General features: G+C 39.3%; 2 protein-coding genes across 6 annotated transcripts in view; one reads left to right on the top strand and one right to left on the bottom strand.

The window, feature by feature from the left end:
- Positions 1–12,048, top strand: part of LOC139465737 (mitogen-activated protein kinase kinase kinase 2-like) — a 100,109-nt gene extending 88,061 nt beyond the window's left edge. For all 4 annotated transcript variants that reach the window (XM_071247569.1, XM_071247570.1, XM_071247571.1 and 1 more), the window contains 9 exons: positions 2,949–3,019; positions 3,872–3,957; positions 4,233–4,298; positions 4,647–4,835; positions 5,507–5,655; positions 6,048–6,173; positions 7,258–7,387; positions 8,176–8,350; positions 8,837–12,048. In XM_071247569.1, the coding sequence (XP_071103670.1) occupies positions 2,949–3,019; positions 3,872–3,957; positions 4,233–4,298; positions 4,647–4,835; positions 5,507–5,655; positions 6,048–6,173; positions 7,258–7,387; positions 8,176–8,350; positions 8,837–9,071 (1,227 nt within the window). In that variant the 3' untranslated portion in view covers positions 9,072–12,048. The remainder of the gene's footprint in view (positions 1–2,948; positions 3,020–3,871; positions 3,958–4,232; positions 4,299–4,646; positions 4,836–5,506; positions 5,656–6,047; positions 6,174–7,257; positions 7,388–8,175; positions 8,351–8,836) is intronic.
- A 5,226-nt stretch (positions 12,049–17,274) lies between these two features.
- Positions 17,275–22,637, bottom strand: LOC139465216 (uncharacterized methyltransferase YdaC-like). 2 transcript variants are annotated; one of them, XM_071246886.1, is made up of 4 exons: positions 22,572–22,637; positions 20,442–20,525; positions 19,116–19,254; positions 17,275–18,599 (listed from the first exon to the last, which is right to left on the bottom strand). In XM_071246886.1, exons 2-4 carry the CDS (start codon positions 20,517–20,519, stop codon positions 18,055–18,057), a joined length of 762 nt encoding a protein of 253 aa, XP_071102987.1. In that variant the 5' UTR covers positions 20,520–20,525; positions 22,572–22,637; the 3' UTR covers positions 17,275–18,054. The 2 variants fall into 2 exon arrangements, with proteins under 2 accessions (XP_071102987.1, XP_071102988.1); XM_071246887.1 differs by having other exon boundaries at positions 22,523–22,617.
- Between the last annotated feature and the right edge of the window lie 2,594 nt (positions 22,638–25,231).

Below are 25,231 nucleotides of genomic sequence, written 5' to 3'. Positions count from 1 at the left end.
AAGGCTTGAGGATAAACATTTGATCTTAACAATGTGGATTGTTGGTCATTTTATCAATCATTGGTTTGCCTTGTCCAGACTTGATTATTTACAGGCCGCTGTCATATAGCGGGAATAGTGCGGAGTGCCATGTGCCTATATACAAGAACACATGGTTCAATGTCTTACTATACAGTGTGGCCCCATCATGGGACAATGTGTGAAGCCTATTTGTAGTGTTATCTGCCACAATATGGTTGGATAAGTGCTGAAATCAGCATAAAATTCACTCGCTCACTCACTCACTCACTCACTCACTCAACAAACTGGGATATATGAAGTCATCAAGACACAAAGTAGCTGTGTGCAGGGTTGTTGGAACAAAGTGGCCACTTATGTCAACATGTGATCTAAATATAGCTGAAATAGTTTATTACTGTGCAAATTTTCTGTATTTTCCTGAATTCACAAGGAAATGTAAACTTACCGGGTGTAGTCAATATGCTGTATGAAGTCAACTGTCACTGTTTCTGTTTGAATTTATTTTTGTGTTTATAGATTTAAGCTGTATTATCTATTTATCAGAGGTGTGGGGTAGCCTAGTATTAAAGCGTTTGATTCCCCACATATGCCCCATTTCTGGTGTCTCCCAACTGTGATAGTATTGCTAAAAGTGACACTCACTCACTCACTCACTGTGCAGAGCTGCATTCTTTGGGCACACCAAAAACCTTTGATCGTTGGTTCGAATCCCAGTTCGTCCTGATCATGTCTCTAGGTTTGTCAGCACCATACCCATACTGGTAGTTTTCACCAAAGTGGTAAACGTCTGAGACCTGCATCACTTCGAGCTTTCCTCGGGAAAAACTGGAAAACTGTTAAAAACAACATTAAACCCAACTCACACACTCACTCAGTCTATCTACATAAACATGTGATATTTTATTATAGGGTTCATATTGAGGGTCCTACAAAGTTAAGAAATATGTTTACCTTATCACATCTGTATATTTCTGTAATACTGCAAGGCATGTTGATGCCCTGGGAAAGTTTTTGGTCTGTTTATTTATATATACGTTTTACTGGTGTAGTGAGAGCTGATGTAAATCTTGGTCAAGTATATCTGTTTCCCTCTGAACATTGTTCTTTTGTATGGCTCTGATTGTTCCTGAGCAATAGCTTCCTTGTTTCCTGTTGGGTCTCCAGTTTCAGGATGGAAGGATGTGGAATAGATGGGATGAATAAATAATACCTCTGTGATATAAAAGCCAAAAAATACATGTACAGTAAAGTACGGTTATAACGAACTCAAAGGGACTACTAATTTTAGTTCGTTATAACCGTAGTTCGTTATAAGCATATATACAGCGTAACTACAGCAAATAGTCGGGACCAAAAAGTAAGTTTGTTATATCCGTCAGTTCGTTATAAGCGTGTTCGTTATAACCGTAGTTTACTGTAATATGAAAATTCATAATTGAATAAGTAAATATGTGTAATATATTTGTCAGAAGATGAAATAAACTAAACTGATTACTTGATAAAATTAGGCATTGCTAGATTATAATTGTGGCTTTAATATAGATAATCTGAACTTGAAACAGCAAAGATACATCTGATATGGAATATTTCAGAGTATAAAAGTTGATACACTGTATTTCATGACGAACCACATGTAATGAAAAAAACTATATATAGCATCACATTATTTTCAAATTTATGTCAGGGAGGAAAGTCATATATATATATGACTTATCATACATGGCAAAATTGTCAGTTTTTGTTAATATATGCCTGGCATTTTACCTCATCAGTAAACAGATGTCTGATTGGTGTCAGCAAGTGCAGATTATGATTACAATACTCAGGTCTGGTTAGATGCAAACATTTGCACAAAGTAAGTTATTTAGCTATTTGCAGCCTCATGAAATGAAAAATACTTGTATATGTTAGAGTGAGTGAGTATGGTGTTTCCTGCAATATCGCAGTGGGGGGGGACACAAGAAATGGGTTGGTATATCGTAGAAGATGTACCAGTCACATAAACAGATGATTGATTATCTGTTTGGGAGACATGTGATGTTCTTTTTGTCATTGCTGGCATGAAATACTGTAATGTTAATGATTTTTCATTAATCCTGCAGTGTGACAGGGAACATACTGTTACTGTTTTCATCTGATCGCTATTTGTATGTGGTGGTTCAGGAAAGGTTACTCATGTTGGACAAGTTTGTTTGTCTTCTGAATATATTATTATTATTATTATTATTATTATTATTATTATTATTATTATTATTATTATTCAGGTTTATTATTATTATTATTCAGCTAAATAAGTCTGTAGTGTGGTATAAGGAAGTGTACAACAGTGGAGCAGTTATGTAAACAGTGGTTGGTACTTTCTTGGCTTCATATCAGGTTTATCAGCCTTATGATAATATCTATGATACGTAATTAACATACAACAACAACAATAATAATGACATTGGGAGAGTACCCATGTTTGCTACTAAGGCAATGGCAATTTGGGCAATGCAGAGGGCTGCAGTGTTGGGAAGTCTTCACATTCTCCATGGGTTTGACTAGGCAGCGCTTCCTGGGAGAAGTCCCATTTGCTGTCTGGGATGCATGTAGAGGGGGGCAAGGGCCCTGAGCTGATGATGAGCCTAACCATCCTGACTGTGCCAGGATCACCCAAACCCTCTTTGTGACATTTTTTATTTTAATAATAATAATAATAATAATAATTGGCAATGTGTGACCAGCTGTATTAATAAATGTATTATGAACTTGGTGTACAGCCAGTTTAAACATTAATCAAAGCTTTATGAAGACTGTATTCCACGAATGAATCAAGATATATGTCATTATGTTAATGAAAATGATGATGATAATATTAAGTGGCTCTCCTTGTCAGATGATTTTTATATCTGTTACCTAGTGATTGAAATTGACATGTTTTTTTGCAGATCGCGTACCCCAGTCATGTAGGCTCAACGGACAGTATATCCTCAATAGATAGTAGCTACATCAGTGGCCAGTGAGTATATCAGCTGTTTACTTCAGATGTACATGTGCTTGTGTGATGTGTGGGGAGTGTGTGTGGGGTGGTGTGTGTGTGTGTGTGTGTGTGTGTGTGTGTGTGTGTGTGTGGTGTGTGAGATGTGTGTGTGAGAGATGTGTGGTGTGAGTTGTGTGGTGTGGTGTGTGGTTTGTGTGTGAGATGAGTGGGTGTGGTGTGTGAGATGTGTGTATGTGGTGTGGTGTGATGTGTGAGATGTGTGGTGTGGTGTGTGTATGTGGTGTGATGTGTGTATGTGGTGTGTGAGATGTGTGGTGTGGTGAGATGTGTGTGTGTGTATGTGTGATGTTAGATCTGTGTGTGTGTGATGTTAGATCTGTGTGTGTGTGATGTTAGATCTGTGTGTGTGATGTTAGATCTGTGTGTGTGTGTGTGTGTGTGTGTGTGTGTGTGATGTTAGATCTGTGTGTGTGTGATGTTAGATCTGTGTGTGTGATGATAGATCTGTGTGTGTGTGATGTTAGATCTGTGTGTGTGTGATGTTAGATCTGTGTGTGTGATGTTAGATCTGTGTGTGTGATGTTAGATCTGTGTGTGCGATGTTAGATGTGTCTGTATCCATCGATCAGGGAAGGTGCACCAGTTAATGCAGTGTATGTAGGAAGGGATGTATCTGTAATAATATACATGCAGTTATTATGGGATGCAATGCTTTGGCTGCTACAATGGATTCAGTATCAGTAGGTAGTATGCACTAGGCTCAATAAGTGATGCAATACATACAATATGAGTTTCAAGGAGGAATGTACATAATGTTATTGATAAAAAAATGGAATTGTTTTAATTACATTTTGTGACATCTCATTGCAGTAGTAATGACACGTACCCGTTTCGGGGACGGCGGGACTCCCGGAGAAGTGTGCTTTCTGATGGCTGCAAGGACGACCCCAGTCAAGGTGAGTGTTCCTTCACTGAGGACCTTCATTGGATTAAACTGTTGACTTACTCTGTTTCATATGCTGTGAAAACTTTACATTATTTGTGTAAAGCTCACGGTTTCTGCGTTGGGGTGTTTTTACAGTTGGGACATTAAATTCAAAATTTGGATATCTGGCTGAAACATTTAGTCATTCGTTACAGAGCAGCCATTTCCTCCTGCCTGTTTAAATTATTATCTGAGCTTTGTGACAGTGGAACATTTCAGTATTGTAGTTCTACTGGATATTTTCAGCAGGGAGACGGCAGTTTGGAACGTTTCCTCGTGGCTATGATGCTGTGAATCACCCAAATGTAGAAGGTACGTCAAACACATCCAACTTGAAACACGTTCTCAAAACAATTCTGTTGATGTAACACTGTGTTATGATTGTTTTATTATGTTGTTGATCTTTAGAGAACCATGAATATTGTCTCTGTGAAGCTATTCTGATTTGGTGCATATCAATATGGATAATGATGAGGACAATTTACAGTTTTTGTCCTTTTGTCCTTGTGTTTTTTATACAGTTTTTGTCCTTTTGTAAAATGGTACATAATTTCAGTTAAAATATCAAAAGCTTGATGGATAAACATTCAGAACAGCATTGTAAAGAGAATGGTGATTTCATTAGTGATGATGATGATGATGTCTCATTTATTTTCCCAGGTCACCAGACATTTCCTCGCTCCACGATCCGACCGAAGGGTCCGGAACACGACACGATGTCGTTACGTTCGATCGTGTCCCAGGGCAGCGAGGGGACGATGAGCACGTGCAGTAGCAGCAGTAGCGGCCTTCCCCCTGAGGAAGACTCCCCTTCCATGTACAGCTTCTACAGTCTACAGTTCTCTAAATGTAGGTGCTTTACTTACCTGCTTCATTTGAACCATTATGGGACAAGCCCAAGTGGTATGTAAGGCACTGCTAAGTGCTGTGCACAGTTGTGTCCCTTTGGTGTGTCATGATCTGCCGATCCTGAATCCCAGGTTTGCTGAGATTTTGTTTCTTGGTCTGTCACCAATGGTCATTGTGTTAAGAGTATTAATAGTGTATGAGCTGCATCACCTTGTATTTCCCTCCCACCTTGACACATGAGACACTGAAATACTAGACCCCAGTACACTATTAAGCTCCATGTATCATTTGTGTTACTGTGGGGGCACAGGTGTCCCAGTCGTCCCAGTCGTCTAAGGCGCCATGATTCGCTGTGCAGAGTTGCATCCCTTGGGCACCTTGGGGCACGCCAGAAACCTATGATTGTGGGTTCAAATCCCAGTTCACCCTGATTATGTTTCTAGGTTTGTCAGCACTATACCCATGCTCGTGGGTTTCACCGAAGTGGTAAACATCTGAGACCTGCATCACTTCGGGCTTTCCTCCCACATTAAGTTGACACACCCAAAATAACTGGAATACTGTTAAAAGCGGCGTTAAACCCAACTCACTCACTTGTTTAAAGTTGTTTTACTGTATTTCACATGGTTTGCACCCTAACAGACACCCATAAATATTGTTTTGATCGACAGCTCCTAGAGCGCCCTCTAACTGGAAGAGGGGGAAGCAACTTGGTGTTGGAGCATTCGGAGAAGTGTTTGTGTGTTACGATGAGGATGCTGGAACAGAGCTTGCTGTCAAACAAGTGCAGCTTGGGAATGTCAATGCAGAAACCTCTAAAGTAAGAATGGTTGAGTTTTATTTTATCCCTTTTTTTCATTGTGTTGTTTATGCATGTTTTTCTGGTGAACTGTAACAGGAGTAACAATTAGAGAACCCAAACCTTCACTCCGTGAATGAGGTCATACTATGGACTTATAAATGTTTTGTTTGTTTGTTGTTCAACGCCGCACTCAATATTCCAGGTATATGACGGCAATCTGAAAAATAATCAAGTCTGGACCAGACAATCCAATGAGTGACATCATGAGCATCAATCCATGAAATTGGGATACGATGACATGCATCAACCAAGTCAGCAAGCCTGACCACCCGATCCTGTTAGTCGATTAATAAATGTATTCTATTGTTGGATGTTGTGTTGGAAATGCTGAGTGTTGTGTTGTTTTACAGGAAGTCCGTGCCTTGGAGAACGAGTTGCAGTTGTTACGGAACTTCCACCATGAACACATCGTCCAGTACTACGGCTGTCAGCAGGATCGTAAAGTCTTGTCTATATTCATGGAGCTGATGCCGGGGGTATGTGAGCTTCTTGTCTGCAGTTTGTTTGTTTGTTTGTTTGTTTGTTTGTTGTTTAACGCCGCACTCAGCAATATTCCAGCTATATGACGGCGGTCTGTAAATAATCGAGTCTGGACCAGACAATCCAGTGATCGACACCATGAGCATCGATCGATGTAATTGGGATCGTTGACATGCATCAACCAAGTCAGCGAGCCTGACCACCCGATCCCGTTAGTGGCATCTTACGACAAGCATAGTCGCCTTTTACGGCAAGCATGGGTTGCTGAAGACCTATTCTACCCCGGAATCTTCACGGGGAATCTGCAGTTGAAGTCTCATTCCAAACACCCATCCTATGTGTTGATGAAAAGTCCACAATATTTCTGTGATCCAATCTCATTTCATGTTTTTAAACCAATCAGATCACAGCACACAGCCCCATTCTATTCACAGTTGTGTTTCTCACCGGAGATGTTGTTCGGCTTCTGATGTCTGTGTTGTTTTGATGTTTGTGTTGTTCTGATGTTTATGTTGTTCTGATGTTTTCGTTGTTCTGATGTTTTTGTTGTTCTGATGTTTTCGTTGTTCTGATGTTTACTAGGGCTGTTACGATTCACTCGCGTATTCGGTGAATCGAACCGTAACTATTCATGAATTGCCACTCAAATCGAATATTTATGAATATGCTATCATGTATATTTACATACCCTGTACCTAAAAATATCCATAACAACATATTATATGCATAGATTTCTTTCAATGACAACACTCTGATAATATTTAATTTGATAGTATTGATTTCACTGGTCATTGTCGCATTTGAGCAGATACTAGTACCTGGATAAGTGCAGTATATAAATGTATAATTTAGTGATAATTAACAAACCAGGTCAAATAAATTATGTTGTTATTGTTTCACTGAATATGATAAATAAAACATAAACTGCAGACTTGTTATTGTAATTGTGAATTAATATTCGTATTCGTTACCCTATATTCGTGATATGAATCGTATTTGCCTCATAGTGTATTCGTTGCAGCCCTAATGTTTACGTTGTTCTGATGTTTGTGTTGTTCTAATGATTGTGTTCTGTTACAGGGATCTGTGAAAGACCAGATCAACAATTACGGCGCTCTGAAGGAGCAGGTTGTCAGGAAATACACCCGCCAGGTCTTGGAGGGGCTCGCCTACCTGCACAAAAATGTCATCGTTCATAGAGATATTAAAGGTAACCAAAGAAGGGACAAGTACAAATTCAAAGTAAACACCACAATTTCTTACCATGCTGCTACGACAGTCTACAATTGCTTCCAATCACCTGAAACCACCATGGACTTTCACTGGCGTGGAGTTACTTGCCCTTGATATCCTTTTAGCATTTTGGTGACTCTTTGAGAAATCCTCCATTAATATTTTTTTTTTAGGTTTGGTAGGCATTGTTTGTATATATTTACATCAGTTTATTAAATATATGTTTCCGTATAGTCCGGTAGTCAAAATTCGTGAAAGGTCGTTCTTACGTGACCTGTAACGGGATGTCCTCAGATCTTTGTTTAGCAGTAGCAAGAACTAAGACCTGATTTTAATGAGATTGGTATTTTTGTACTCGTATTAGTAGGGTGTGTGAAGTGTAGTCATGCAGTATGTAGCTTTTCCCAGTAAAGAAAGGAGCATCTATTGATGCATACAGAACTTAGTGTAATTCTAGAATAATTTATTTTCAAATATGTAAGTATGGACGTTGTCAATACAATGATGAATTGGATACTCCTGTATAATTTCCGCATTCAAATTTATTTCATAAGGGTAATTTGTTTTGTATTTTTTAAAAGAGAGTACTGTCCATTATTATTTGGGTTGAAAAGTGCAATTCATCTGTTTTGTGTAGTTTATGGTTATAGTGGAGTCATTTATTTAGCCCAGTTCATTGTATCTTGCAATGACTTCATTCTGGGTTTTGAAATGACATGTTGACATCCTTGAGAATTTCTTTAATACTGACTATGTTCTCTTCAGCTGCGAATGTTCTTCGCGACAGTAACGGAAACGTCAAGGTTGGTGATTTTGGTGCATCCAAGCGGTTACAAACAATATGTAGTGCGACGGGCATCAAGTCAGCCGTGGGTACACCTCATTGGATGGCCCCAGAGGTGATCAATGGCGAGGGTTATGGAAGAAAGGCGGACGTGTGGTACGTATACACCCATGTCACAAACATGTCATAGTCTAGTGGGTACTGCTCTCCTTATGTTGAACACGTAGTTCAGCTCCCATGGGTTCAGCTTGTAAGTGGGGGGTTAGTGTCATGGGATTTACTATAATTGAAGATTATGGGCTACCAAAGAAAGGACAGCTACAAGTTCCTTGTTGTAAGAATTATGATCGGTTGAAGCAGAAGGCTCAAATTTGAAGTCTGAGTGGTTAAATCAAAGGGAGGTAAATCTGTTTGGTTAAATCAAAGGGAGGTTACTCTAGATAAAGTAAGAATATTGAAAGGAATTCAGGTGGACTGTAAGTTACCTGACATTTTCATCAGTCTGCATTTAAGGTTTGTCAGACAAGTTTCTTATAAGCATTACCTTCTCTTTAAATGCCATGCTGTGATATATAACTGAAATACTATTCAAAGATGCTCACTCAGTCTAAACATTTACATTGTAATGCTTTCTTGTTGCAGGAGTGTTGCGTGCACTGTTGTAGAAATGTTAACGAAGAAGCCACCATTTGCAGAATATGAAGCATTCGCCGCCATGTTCCAGATTGCCACGTGTAAACACCCAAAATATGATCTTCCAAAAGAAACTTCTGCTGTGGGGAGAGATTTTCTGATATATATGTTCAATCGAAAACCAGCAGATCGGCCTTCTGCTGAGGACTTGTTTTCACATAGATTTTTCCGGGAACTGACATAGCATGTGGCCTTGACCTTTAGGAATTTTCTGATCATGAGACCCGTCTTTCAAGCATTTGGCTGCAGAATGATATTTATGTGTTTGGAGGACGAAGGAAGGTTGCTCTGTTGCGTTGGAGGACGGATATATACCAGTGTTGCGATGTCTCCGAAAGTACATCTGACATCGGAGGTCTCGACAGATCTTTGTTTACTCCAGTCATGAATGTTGCAAAGACATCATCAGATATTGTGTTTTGTGTTCTGCAAGTGCTCATTCTCTCGCTCCGAAGTCTGATTATGCAGAAACACCGTTATTGTACACATATACATGCATTGTATGATGATGTACTTGTGTAACTCTCCGCAAATCCAGAAGTACGAAAATATCTAAAGCATTTATATATTCAACATCTATGCATTGCTTCCCGGACCCAAAACTGCAGGCAGTGGAGGAAGGGACAATATTCCCTCCATAATTGGAGATCTCTTGTAGGGAGTAGTCTCCCCTTTTGAGGTAAATAATGCAACTTCCTGTGGATATATTGGCCCATAATGTACATGCATATATGCTAATGTATTTTCAGTTCAGATGGTAACAGGTCCTGATGAAGGATTATCAACAATTATTGTTACTAAACTTACTAACAAATGACCGAGATAAGAAAATGAGCTTGTCGCTACAAGTCGGCTTGAGGTCTTCAAGATGCTTGTGGTGTTGATTGGGAGACCGGATAAGTCGGAGATTAAGAAGATGATCGAGTGACCTTGACCTATATCCCAGATCAAAAATATGTCGATACATGTTCACAATCACTAGACCCATTACTATCTTCATACATGGTGTCAATTTCTAAATCTGATTGACGTGGTCAACACATTTCATGGATACATTTTACGCATGGATTTGAATTAGCTGAAGACAAGCCCACCGAAACTGGGGGTGTGCACTCGTCAAATAGTGTGTTCAGGAATACTTTGTTACAGAATGTTCATCATTGTCCTGTTTGAAGTTTCCAATTCCTCAAGAGGATCCTTGCGACGATGATACTGTGAAGTATTTTGAAAAGGTTTCTTTGACAGGATGTCGGAAAACTGTGATGTAACTGTCTCAGCAGTGTTATTGCAGCTATGATTGGTTGAGTTTGTTACATCAGCTGTGATTGGTCATGATGCATAGGTTGTTAGAAAAGTTTCGCAGACATACTATTTTCCGGCCCATGAGATCTCCCTCGATTGTAACTGTGACGCAGGACATCATATTCTTACAAAATGGCCACTGTTTTGTATCTGGTGCGGAAAGACTCGGCAAGACCTATTGCAACCTGGAGTCTGTCAGTAGCCAGTTGGTACTTGGGGGATGAAAGACTGTGTAAGCTGTCACCATGTTATACTCATTAATAAGGAATTTGACTGTAGCCATTTGTCACATGATCACCAAATTGAGCCAAAAATACAGTATTGGTAGATTATGCAAATTTAAAAAATGCAGGCAATTCTTCATTATGATTTATTTATTAGTTAGGATCGTCTAAACCTAATTAATTATTGCTGTTTTGTGAAAAAAGGATTATTTCAAATGAAAATGCATAATTCAAGGTCGATAGATTTGCATAAGGGATGTTCCCAAAATGGGTAAATTAGGAAGCATGAAGGCAGGGAACATACTGCATTCCCCAACAGCATAATACATTATCTAACCTTGAAGCATCTCGTTGTTCTGTTAATGGCTACACTTGTTACACTGACAACGTTATTGTAAATATTTCTAGTGGTTACATTTCACAAACCAGGGTCAGGCAGTTCTCAACCAGCTGATGTGGATAAACCTATTTTATTTCTTGTTTTTAAAGTGGGAAATTTATGGTAGGTCACTATATACCAACCAGTAGAAAGGCCACAACAAATTCATTACACTGACAGCAAATTTTATCAGAAAAGTTGTCATTTGAAATCTACACTTTCATACACGATGCTTTAAAACATTGATATCCTCAATGTGTTGGACATTATCCACACAAGATCTCCACCTGGTCGGCTTTCAGTGAATTGGAAATCAATTTGTTGTGACCTGAAGATTTTAGATGCAACCCGTAGAAATACCCTGTTTTGTTTGATAATCAAAATATTGTTGTTGGATATGTACCAGTGTTAAGTTGCAAAGTCATTGTAAATTATTTAAAATGGTGCCAAATGTTTAGATAGTAATATATGAAGAAAACCTTCTGGCTTGATTATTGATGGGAAATAATACAAATTTGACATGTTTAATCATAATGATGTTATCTTTTCACGCATCTCCATGACTTGATTGTTAAATCGCATAATAATTGGAGACTTGAAAAACTGGAAGTTGTGTAGACTTGGAGAAGAAAGTAAATCTAATACATTGTACTAACCCAATGGCGTTTAAAGGCTAAAGATGTCAATAAGAATGTATTGATGCTAGTTTGTGTTGTTCATACAACTTATGATTTACATGTTCCTCTATGGGACAAGCCCATCTCAAGGCTAATTTGCACTAAACCATCTTAGCATTAAGCCTACCTTAATGCCAAGATCTTCTGTGCAAGTGGGCCCAGTGCATGTTTTCATCATCTAAAAGTGCTAAGAAGATTAGGAACAGGGATGCTGTTCATGAAAGTCTATTTTCATATTTTTACCCCAAATTTGTGTGAATATGCATATGAAGTGCAATCATCCCCGCTCTGTATATAGTGTAAAATTATATCAAAGATATTCCCCATGAAAGGCTGTGTTGACCTTGAAAGGTCACTTGTTGATCCGACCTGCTAAGCACCTAGTGACCTTGCTGTTAAAATATGAACCCTTAAGTGTCCATTGTGATAAGGAATTTATCCCCCACAACTTAAGGCTTAAAAAAAATTAAAGAATTGGTTCTCAGGCAATGATTTTTGAAAATATGGGGTGGACGGGCAGTGTTTTTGTTTTTGCGTATTCAAACTCGTATGTAACCAAATAAACAGTTATGTACCATCAACATGATCAACCTGGGAAAGGGCCCCCAACATAAACAAGCATACAAACTCCTACTGTCGCCATAACCACAAAACAAGATGCGCAGTAAAGCAGTGGGCATGTCGAGGGAAGTAACTCTACTTATATTGGATCGCATTGTTTATTAGGATTCTTTTTTGGTTTTTGGAAATAAAAAAGAAACGTGCGGCAGACTTTATGATGATGTTGGTGGTGCCTGAGAACCAAAGTTAATTTTTTTTAGCCCAATTCATATTTTCGGCATAGTAAAAATGAAAACTGATTATGCAATAATAAATGTGCCTTATTCTCTTGTTCTGGATGAAGATGGGATGTACACATTGGCAGATGTTGTTTGAAGTTTATCTTCGGAAATTACATAGAAATTAAATTGTCTCAAAGCATCCCATCTTTGCCCAACAATAAATATTCTCCATCCAACTTCTGGCGCAGTTACCTCCCCTTTCACTGTCAAGGTGGTAGTTGTCTCCCTTACTGTGATTGTAGGCAATACTGTGTTTCTAGAGACAGTTGATTCACTTTTATATATTATATATCATACACCATTTAACTCACGGAGTTTGATGGCTTCACCTAAGATAACGATCATCTTATCCTACATAATTTAGCATTTTATATATTTTAGTAAGTCATTCCATTACTCATCTTGTACAGTCCTTTTGTATAAAGGCAAGGAAAAATAAAAAACATGAAACATTACGTTATGACATAATTGTTATATTTCGCCTTGGGCAACATCACGTCGGGGGACACACAGGATGGACAACTCGTGTCGAGCCTCAATCTGGACAAGGCAGGGTGTGGAAAATCATGCGGAACTTGTTACATGAGATCGCCAGACAAAAGAACAAAACAAAAACAGCTTCAGTTGTCTGCCAACAACCTTGAAATTTAGAAGACCTTTAGTCAATTTTGATAAAATACTCACAACATGTACTAAATATTGTTTTGGGACGTTAGAGGACAGGCTTCCCTTAATAGAGTACCACATAGCACAACATATTTTCAGAAGTCCTGTCAGAATCGTACTCGCCGCTCAATACACGTTTTTTGTTTGATTACATGTTTGGCCTTGCAATGGATGAAAAGCCACCTGCGGAGATACAAAAACTTTTTCATCAATGTCAAAACGAAAATCAAGGGCATTAATAGACCGATTTTGAGATCAAAACTCCAAACAGGTGACTTCAAGTTTCACACCCTGCAAAGTCAAGCTTAGGAAGGAAATGACCTTCCTCTCAGAATGCTTTAACTTGAAGTTCATTCTGCAGGAAACATCTCACATGCATACTAATTATTTAGATTATTATTCATGCAACATGGTTCTTGTTTGGTAATACCAAAAAAGTTACAATATGTTAAAACATTGCTGAAATATCAGCGTAAAACAAGGTATTCTTCAGCCATAAAATTACTCTCAGTTCCATTCTCCCAATACAAAGATACAAGGTGATATGAACAGCCCACTTGTGCATCCATCGACTGTTGGTTTAACTAGAGACCATATAAAAGATTATTAGATCTATTATATGGTCTCTGGTTTAACCTGACCATACCACAACACAGCATGGATCAACCTTCGTGGTTACACACACGGCAGTCAGATACACACTAGCCTGGGGTGTCCTAGTTATCATACAACAGTAGGAAAAGATCAAGTTAAATTTGTATGTAAGAACTGAAACAGTAAGAGCTGACCCCATTTTTTAGACCCAATAACCCTGACCAAAGGGAGATAATTCAGAGTTGGCCACTTTCACAGAAAAAAAGCATCTTTAAACATCCGAAGCAGTAGTGAGGTTTATTGTTGAATGCAAGATTTCTTTGTGTGTGTGTGTGTGTGTGTGTTTGTGTGTGAGTCTGTGTGCTTGTACTTGTCTAGACGAAAGCCTGTTTTGTTGTGCTAGCTCACTGAGATACCATGCCAACATGGATACCCCACTCAGACAAAGTATACTGACCCAGGGCCAACCAGTCCTTGTTTTATCCTCTTAATGTCCTTCTTTTAACGTTTTATGGTATGACGAGGCCTGGGGATCAAACCACCGACCTTCCATTGTCTCGAACAGATGCCTAAAGCAGTAGTATATTCTGACACTAACCAAGCATGTATATACCGAAAGTCAACAAACATGCATCTCCTTTACCATAACTAACCATGTAAAAGATCTGAGCATACAATAAGAACAATCACAAAAATTCACTGACCATTGATCAGTCCAAACCAGTCCACTAAACTGGGCTACCCCACTGCACCTATTAAGGGTGAAACGATACACCGATATTCCGATGCATCGCGATACTTGACCCACGATACGATATACGATACACGTGGGCCCATTTATCGATACGCCACGATACGGAACGCAAATCTCAAGTAAAGCGTTTCCTCGCTATTGTGCCTTTCAATAAACCGCTAAATTGGTTATAGCGCGCGGTAACGCATGGCTCCCCAAAACGTACTTACATTTTTAATAAGCTCAGGTTTTACACCGATATGTTTTTCCCCATCTCAAAAAACATCAGCTGATCCCCGCAAGCACATAACACCGGAAATACCTGTCAGCAAATCCGAACTGAAGTACGCAATTAAATACCATTACTATACTATCTTGTTATTAAAACGTGTTCATTATATATCTGGACATGTGTTTGTAATATATTTTATTAATTTTATTCAAAATTTCATTTAATATTTTTTTCATTAAGTTATGCGAAATCGTGTGTGAAGAGATACTGCAACCACGGTCAGATTACCACTTTTGACGTATTGAAACGAACTTTAGTTGCTAGAGAATGGATACATATATTAAAAATGCCATACTTTGACTCCTTAAAAGTCATGTGTGTGGCAATTTGGCGAATATATGTCAACATAAGGTTTTCGCAATCGAAATACATGTAGCACGGGAAGTCCATAGGGTGACTGATCAAATTGTTCCATACGTAAAAATATCCTGCATTAATTATTTTCTGGTGTTTGAACTTTGAATTGTTTTTAAGGAAAGTTAGAGAAAGCTCCAACTTCAGTAGTCTTGTTATTATAAAATAATTTTGACTGTTCCAAAATCATGAAAGGTTCAATCTTGACATGCTTTAAGTCTTGTTTTATTTATCATTGCGTATCGAGATACGTATCGTATCGTGACCAGAATATCGAGATGCGTATCGTATCGTGACCTTCCTGTATCGTTGCAGCCCTAGCACCTATAGCTTGTACTAGAATGTATAGTAAGTATATAAACATGTATCAAACATGTATCACTGTCAAGAAAAAACCATACTTGTGTTTCAAGCAACATCCCAGTGGATATGGACTGGTAGGTAGGGGCTTTTTTTTTTAATATTTAAAAAACCCATAAAACGGCCTCTATATAACTGATGTTAGTCTCAATGTTTGAAGGTCTAAATATGCTGAAACATTTGTGGTTTTTTTCCAAAATGCAAAATATGGGTTTCTTGACAGCCTTTTCAAGCTGTGCTAACAACATTTCAGTGTGGAACAACGGGTCAGTCAGGTCATGCAAGTAGTTTTTTTGCTTTGCTTTAAACAATGTTAAAGGAACTGCAACAAATATTGCAATACAAAGCAAACTCACACAACTTGTACAATGTGAAAATATAGCCTTTTCCTGTGATTGGTGAAAAAAACACACTTAAAAGATCATGCTCTACAATTCACTTCACAATGCTGCTGGCTAAGTTCTTAAGTTCCTCAATCAAACCACAACCTTCATCAACTCACTACATGTGTGAAAGTAAGGGGTTCTATACCTCATGTTGTACCCAGATAGGGAATCTATCCCTGTTTTTCATGGTGACTGGTAAATATATTAAACATAAGGCTGTGCCACTCCTCAACAAATAGGAAGCTGCATAATCAGGGATTCTTGTCTTCTATCAATAATCATAATTTGAAACAACTTGATTATCTCAGAAGCTAGAAACTAAAAGGCAAAAATGACTCACAAATGATTGATAATCTCTATGAAGCACATCACCAATGATTGATCATCTCTATGAAGCACATCACCAATGATTGATCATCACTATGAAGCACATCACCAATGATTGATCATCTCTATGAAGCACATCACCAATGATTGATCATCACTATGAAGCACATCACCAATGATTGATCATCACTATGAAGCACATCACCAATGACTGATCATAACTATGAAGCACATCACCAATGATTGATCATCACTATGAAGCACATCACCAATGATTGATAATCTCTATGAAGCACATCACCAATGATTGATCATCACTATGAAGCACATCACAAATGATTGATCATCACTATGAAGCACATCACCAATGATTGATAATCTCTATGAAGCACATCACCAATGATTGATCATCTCTATGAAGCACATCACCAATGATTGATCATCACTATGAAGCACATCACCAATGATTGATCATCACTATGAAGCACATCACCAATGATTGATCATCACTATGAAGCACATCACCAATGATTGATCATCACTATGAAGCACATCACCAATGATTGATAATCTCTATGAAGCACATCACCAATGATTGATCATCACTATGAAGCACATCACAAATGATTGATCATCACTATGAAGCACATCACCAATGATTGATAATCTCTATGAAGCACATCACCAATGATTGATCATCTCTATGAAGCACATCACCAATGACTGACCATTGTGGCTACTTGTACGAGTCCGGACTGATGCTGATTTTACAGTGCAAGCCCACTGAGATACCATGCCGCAGTTTAACATGAATACCCCACTCAGACACAGTATACTCCAAGCCGACCAGTCCTTGTTTTAGCCCCTCAATGCCGAGCGCCAGACAGGGTAACAAATGGGGTTACAACAAGTACCATCTTTTAACGTCTTTTGGTATGACGCAGCCAGGGATCGAACCCCGGACCTTCAGCTCTTTGGGAGGACGCTCTACCACCAGACCACGGAGGCAGTCAATGGTCGCAAGGACTAGGTCGTATCATGTGCAAAGAAGCAGAGGAAGCAATGGAAATGGGAGTCAAATTACAATTGCTAAAGAATAGTTCATTTGGTTTTACTAATTTCAGTTTCCATATTTCAATGTGAGTAAGTCGCTTCGTAAATCAAAACAAATGTATTTTGTCAGAGATCACAGAATAGAATTTGTAATAATGCGCTATGTCATATAGATATATTTCATTGGTCATGTTGGTGGACCTAAATTTTAGTTTCCAACTGTAAATCTGTGTCATAGAAACTGTTGAACAAGGTCCTTTGAAGAAATGGATTCCTTAACAAATTTAACCAGGTAATGCCATGACCAAGGGATAGAACCACCGACATTCCTCTCCCTGGGCAGCAGCTCTATCCACTACACCATTGTGGCGTAAAGGATGCAACAACAATAACATAGGCGACTCCCTAGGAGTGGCAGAATTGACAGACATGACAAATTTGGTTTGCACTGATAAAAACTCACTGTCTGCTAAGACAGATTTTATGATGAAGCATTCCAGCAGATGATTACTACCCTAATACACAGAGGCTATGTCATGGTATCACACAGGGCACCAGTTACAGCATCTAGATCTTCCCTGGAACTGGAGCCAGGCCATTGAGGAAAGATGTCATGCATATCTTTTGAATGTCATTTGTCATAAAAAGTCGGCCAAGAACAGTGACCTAGCATAGATCGAGTCCAACATATATACAGCAATAGATGCACAATGTCACAATACATTCTCCAATGTCTGTAAGTACAAGTTGTCTCCTCAACTGAAAGGCCATAGTTTCATTTGGCCATGACGTGGACTAGGTTGAAGAGAGGCAGGTGTATTTGTGGCTGACAAATATCTAACCATGTTATTGAAACATAAAGCCAAGTACCTCATTTGCAATCACCATACATTATTGTCTACTCAGAAAGCATCTTCATTCAGAATTGTGTTAATCTTTATCACTTGAATATCCTTGACCTTTTCACCCAAACAAAGGTCATGACACAGAAGGTTCAAGCTGTCCTTTCACCTTGTCAGCAAAATACGGCTTGGCTTCATCTTGTAAATCGCCAAACTCTGCAACTTCCTCTTCAAAGTCTTCATCATAAGCAGGTTTCTCATGAATTCGGGCAAATATGGCCTCAAATTTTTTGTCTCCATCTGACAAGTACTCCAGCTTAACATCCTCAAAACCACTTTCTTCCAGCATCCACATAAACCTCACGGGATCCGGGGAACCATATTTCATGAATCCTTTACTCTGTGCCCTACGGATCCTGTCAAGGCTAATGGTCGTCACCATTGTTGACCCTGGCTTCATTACTCGGTAGAGCTCCTGACTGGCGACCTTCAGGTTGGGCCAGAAGTAGTAGCTGTTGCAGTGGAAGACGCTGTCAAACATATCTGTGTTGTAAGGCAGCTGGCTCACAGAGCCCATGCACAGGTCGACCTTCCCGTGCTGAATCTCCTGCTTCATCCGACGACTTGCCTTCTTCAGCATCAATTCAGAATACTCAATGCCATATATCATCCCTGTGCCATCTGAAAAAGGGAGTATTTCGGTTTATTTGTTTGTTTGTTGTTTAACGCCACTCTCAGCAATATTCCAGCTATATGACGGTAGTCTGTAAATAATTTGAATCTGGACCAGACAATCCAGTCGATGACATCATGAGCATTGATCCATGCAATTTGGATATGAATACATGCATCAACCAAGTCAGGGAGCCTGACCACCCGATTCTGTTAGTTGCCTCTCACGACAAGCATAGTCGCCTTTTACAGCAAGCATTACAGCAAGCATGGGTTGCTGAAGACCGATTCTAACAGGATCTTTACGGGTCAGTAGTCGGGTTTAACCACAGGACTTTTGAGAGAAATTCATGGCTCTTCATAGTCCAAACCTACCTTCAAGGCCGAAGGATTGTTTGATCCATGACTAGGCATGAACTCTGAGGCCTTCTGTTCTCCAGGAAAACACTATGTACAAGACCACGGAGGCTGTCTTACTCCTAAAAGACTAAAAGACCATGCTAAAAGTGTAAATGAAAGACACACCTTTGATATACTTGTAGGCCTCCTGCAAACCATGTCCGGGTCCGAACCCAACCTCCAGCACTTTGTGATGTGGCTGAATACGACTCAGGCGGGCAGCGTTCTGCTCCAGGTACACGTTGTTCTTGTCAAACACCAACTTCTGCAGGTACAATATGGCCAGATGTAATACGCATCAACAAAGGCAGATCCAGAGGGTCCGGACCCCTTTTGAAAACCATATGTAGCATGTTGTAGGCAGTAGAGATGACTGAGTGAGGATTGTGATATTTTGGACCCGTCCCTTTCAACATGCTGGATCCAACCTTGCATCAACACTATGCTGAATCATTAATGCTTAATGCAGCTCTGAACAGTATTCAGAGATATATTTAGGATTCCAAATTAAGTGTCCTTGGCAGGCAAATTTAAAAAAAAAAAAAATATGTATTACTTTTAAGTTCCTACAGTTATTTTTCTAAATTCATATATATTTTAACATTGAATCTTAACAATGCATTCAATGCAATAATGTTAAACCAAGCATAAAAGCCTCTTCTTTGATATTGTTCCTCTTTCATGCCTTGACATTAGTTGTAAATATGATAATGATAAACATGCTTCTGATAGACATGCAATTGGAATCCTACAATGGAAGTACATGTATTGAACATTTATTTTGAGATTGTATTCAATACAATAACATCAAACTAAGCATCAGGTGAAAAAATAAAACAATGTTGCTATCCATAAATAGTGTCATGTATTCATGTTCTCCTAACTTCTAAATGCCAATGAAAGACTTCATTGGTCCTGTTATCAATGAAATTTCAGGTTATCTACACCACTAAAAAAAGGTAAAATATATTTAAAAGAATTGGGAATTTCATTGTAACAGAATGTGCCATCCTGAACATGTCTATTTATATAAGCAATGTCTGTCGGAAATGACCTACTGTTATACTAGATGAGATATGGCAGAAAAATTCCCAATACAAATAACTCAGGTATGATGAATTACTGTTGATATCACCATGGTGTCCCTCAGTTCCCTTATCCAGCAAACACACACATTCCTCTCACATCCAGACAAGGAGGGAGATTTTATTTCACTTCACATGGTATGGTTAAGATGTGGAAATCTTTTAGTCAGCACACATTGCCTCACAAATTGAAACCACCCAATTCTCATTCTCGTCAGCTTACAAATTGAAATCATCCAATCTTCATTTTTGTCAGCTCAGCATGTGGTCCTTTTCTGCCTCCAAATCAAACAGATCAATGTTCCAATAGTATATATTGTAGTTGAACCTTCACTGCCATGAATTCTAAGTACCAATCAACACTCACCGAAACAAGATTCCCCACTAGTCCTTTCTGTGGGCGCCTTAAATTCTCCGCCATGATGTTTCTTAGTCTTGACGTCATACTGACCTGAAACAAATCAATCACGATGATGATTCCTGTAACATAACCAGACAACAAAGATCAGTCAGAACTCCACAAGCACATTTTTCATCCATGAGTGTTTTGTTTCTTGTTCAATGATGAACTTGGCAATAATGAGCTATATGATGGCGGTATGTATCTTACAATCCAGTGATTGATATTATGAGCAACAATCCACACCGTCGGGATATAAAGACATGCAATGAAACAAGTCACAGAGGCTGACAACCCGATCCATTTGGTTCCCTATTACAACCCGAACAGGCTAATGGGGGCCTATCATGTATTCCAACCCGGAATCCCCATGGGGTGTCATCAATCAACCCACTTAACAGACAACTCCACCCTTAAAATGAAAAATCTAGGTTGTTGCCAAATTGCCAGTTGAAGCTTTAGCCATTTGAAACTGTTAGTTGCAATGAGATTTTCACAAAGTTCAAAGTTTACCATTGTTCAACATGTTCAAGTTAATAGTAGTGTGATGGATCAAAATGGCATACTTCATTCTGAAATACAGATTTATTGAAATTTCATTTTCGTTGTTATGTTTGTGTTAATGTTTTCATTCATTCTGTGTGTAAGTCTATGAGTATGTACACACCCTCTACACTGCTGTATATTGGGGGATAAAGTGTACATTGTACACAGGAAAATACAGTATTTACCTCAGGACATAGGTAGGCGGAAGTGAGGAAGGCTGACATCTCAGCCACTTGTTTATAAACATGTCAAACATTGGTAGAAAGCCCACAATGATGTTAAAATAACAACTCTAGTGTCTGCCTCTTTTGAAGAAAAATGCTCAGAATAACTGCTCAATCACTACCTTAAAAGTTAAATGTGAAGTTTCCATACCAAACAAAATATTTGCAAATAATTCCCTGCACTCCATATTTGAAACAACAAAGAAATATTATGCTTATGAAAGGTGTACATTTCAAAGCCTTTCTTTACCGATTGAAAAAAGATATCTGTCCTCTCATTTCATGTGACTTTTAGCGGCCTTGACCTAATGTCGAGGTCATCCAAAAATTTCATACGATTGGGACACACACACACATGCTAGGGATCATATGAATACAATTTTGTCAAATTCAAATAATTTATACAACTTATTGTGTGCACAATCTTCTTTAAAATCTTGCTTACACAAAGCAAGGATGCAACTGAGCATGAGCCAGCATGAGTTGAATGGTTTCATATTAAAGATAACCTAAGGGCCAGAATTAGTAAGGTCTTCTACAGTGTTTAGGGTATGTCTAAAATGTTATCACCATCTTCGGATTAGGTTAGGCACACGATCTGTGAAGTTAGACTAGAGCCACAGCTGGCAGTCTGAGCCAGTTAGCATGGTTAATGCCATGTTGCCCAATCTTTACTATTAATTGGTATGCACACATCATACAAAATATACCATAGAATACAGTTCTCACTAGGTTTCACAAATTATATATCACTGTTCATGCTGTTTCAAGAGCAACACTCCAACTTCAAAAGTATCGAAATATGGTCATCATTAATGGTTTTTTCTTCGTGGATTCAGCATTTTCTTATTTAATATGGACTGCAATGCAGACTGGTTTGACTATTGTTCTGGCGATTATGCGGCCTAATTAAATCAGCGCCAGCGAGACATCTAAGGGTTGGAGTATTGTTGCATTTACTGATTTAGCATGTTCTAGACTGATGTGTGGTGGAGCTCCAATGTGTTTTTATGATCCTTCCATATAATGTCATGCACTATATTGCACATAGCAAGTACGGATTTGAAGGAGTTATTTATTTTGTGTGCGGGCGATGTACGGGTGAACAGCTGGGGAATCGTTCATTTGTTTACATGAGGGGGGGCACTTTCTTCTTGGTCGAACAGCTTATCAACAGACTGAACAGATCAAGAATCTTCCCGAACACAAATAAAGCTTCATATAATGAATGACTCCCTAAAACAAAGAATTGGCTCTCTTAGACGTGCATAAACTTACTCTCGCAAATCAACGACAATAGGAATCTGAGTTTCGAAATAAAACATACTCAATGTCAAATGCAAAGTTACTTGTATCACATGGAGGCAGCCATGTTTTCCCCGTGCAAATCACGTGATCTCGGGATAACATTTACTCACAGAGATAATATTTCAAACCATAACCTTTAATCAGGGTTTACACACCCATACACGCGCGTAAACACTGACACTCCCACAAGCACTCACGCGCGCGTGCACATATACTAGCGGGGAAAAGTAACTTCATATAAAGTGGTTTGTAAATGTTATTTTATATTGATTATAATAGTCACTGACACAACTCTAAACAGGTAACAGAAGACATAGCAACACACCCCTAAAAGAGGAGTAAAAGTTGTCGTCTAACAACTCAATACAATCTCAATATTGGGTGCGATCACCACTTGCGTTGATATAGGCGAGGAAGCGCATTGAAGACACCAGATGAATGAAAACCGCCTGTGGGTGCTGTTCCAAATGTCAACCAAAGATTGGTACAACTGAGCTAGTGTTACCGGTTGGTTCTAGTCCTGTAGTAGGCGTCGCTGAATCTCATCCCAGGCATGTTCTGTGAGGGACAGGCCTGGAGAAACGGCCAGCCTGGCAGTACAGCAATTTGTAATGCTGCCTCATTAAGGCCGATACAACACGTGCAGGGGGCACGGGTGTCGCAGTCACCTAAGGCGCCGCGATTCGCTGTCCAGAGTTACATCCCTTGGGCACGCCAGAAACCTATGATTGTGGGTTCGAATCCAGGTTCGCCCCGATTATGTTTCTAGGTCTGTCAGCACCATACCCGTGCTCTAGGGTTTCACCGAAGTGGTCAACGTCCGAGGCCTGCATCACTTTGGGCTTTCCTCCCACATCAAGCTGACACGCCGTGATATAACTGGAATACTGTTAAAAGCGGCGTTAAACCCAACTCACTCACTACACTGCACGTGCAGCATGTGGGACGGCATTATCCTTACGTCCTCCATTTGCACAGTGGGCAGAACATGATACGCAGAACAAGGTAGGCAATTCAAGTTGCCATTAACTGGTGTGTTGGGTCATCCCATGCGTTGTGATGCCACCCCATGCCATTTCACTTCCACCCCATAACAAACGATGTAGAGAAACGCAAGCGTCGCTATAACGTTGCCCTGGACGCCTTAAGACCCTTGCATCAGAGCTGTCCAGATGAAACCTGGAGTCATCTGTAAACAGTATACTGCCACAGTCTTGTCTTCTGAACCTCAGATGACTGTCTTCACCAAGCTAGGCGTGCCTGACCTTGACGTAGAAGCAATAGAGGGCTTATCGCCGGATGTTGTGCTCCCTTAACCGGTTGCGTACGATTCTGCCACTAACTGGCCTTAACCCAGGAATTGTCCAAACTGTTAATGTGGCAGTTTGGTATCGATTCGTAGATGCACCAACCGAATATGGTTGTCTTGTTGACGCGACGGTTAAGCAAAGTGTTTATGTGAGCACCTGACAGCTAAACAATCATCGCGTGCTGTTCACATTAAAAAAATACGTGTGGGGGATCCTGCTCTCAACAAACACGAAAACATTCAAATTGAACATGCACGTTCGAAATGTGAATCACGACCTTAAAGTCGGGTTTTGTCTTCATGAATATGTATTCAGGGCTGATGCATTATTAATTTCAAAATAATATTTTTGTTGAACTGTACATGCAGCACATTCACTTTGTCCGTTAATATCAAATCAATATATTGTCTGAATGTATGGTACTACAGTCAGTGATACTTGCAGAATGTAAGAAGGATTAATGTTTTATCAGGAAGTCAAGATTCTCTGGTATTAGGGTAAGCAAATACTTAGCATGTCCGAGGGTCAGGCGCGTTTCTTTTGCGACCAAGTCTCCATGTGTAGGAGTCCACAATAACCCGTGTGACAGTCGTGTGCAGAAAGATGGCTTCCCTCAAATTGAGCTGTGTTTAGTGCTGTTATTATTCAACACTACTGCAGTGCACACATATTAATACCTATTGTAGTCGAAATAATTTTACTCACCCACTATTGCTACCACTGTACTGGGCTCTTGGTTCCCTACAACTTTAACAGCACACCGACGCATCAATCTCAAGTATTAGATCCCGTTCCACAATGCGCGTTTAGCTTAATTAGGATTTATATATATATCGCAACTTACATACTGAAATAAAGGCTTACGGCGGTTGCAGGGGTTTGATCGGGGCGGAGGCAAGGAGGGAAATTGTATTACACTTCATATGGTTTCGATTAAGATGCGCAAATTCAGCCAAATATATACATGTGTACTCTTCCAAAAACGAAGCACCGCTGTCTGATTCTGTCTGAAGGCACATACCTGCTGTCTCACAATCGGGGTAATCCATCCCTTGTCTCCCTTAATTAATGGCAGCACTACCGGCACATATATGTGTTAATTAAATCAAGAATATATTTCAACCTTTCACATTTTAACCACATTGTGATCCTGGTGTACAGTGTGTTACCTGGCTGACTCCGCTTGACGTCATACTCCAAGGACTTGAATTGTTGTTCAGACGAGTTATTTTTGCAATTTCAGCAGCATTTTATTTTAATGTCAGGAACAACATTCACTCACTCTCTCTGTGGTATCTGCTGTAATTGTGTGCGTGAAGCAGAGAAGATTTGTTTGATTGTTGTTTAACGCCGCTCAGCTATATGACGG

Source organism: Haliotis cracherodii, unplaced genomic scaffold (assembly GCF_022045235.1).
Source record: "Haliotis cracherodii isolate W230 unplaced genomic scaffold, xgHalCrac1.p SCAF_18, whole genome shotgun sequence".
In the NCBI taxonomy this organism is placed as follows: Eukaryota; Metazoa; Mollusca; class Gastropoda; order Lepetellida; family Haliotidae; genus Haliotis; species Haliotis cracherodii.
This window is presented reverse-complemented; position numbering and strand designations above follow the sequence as displayed.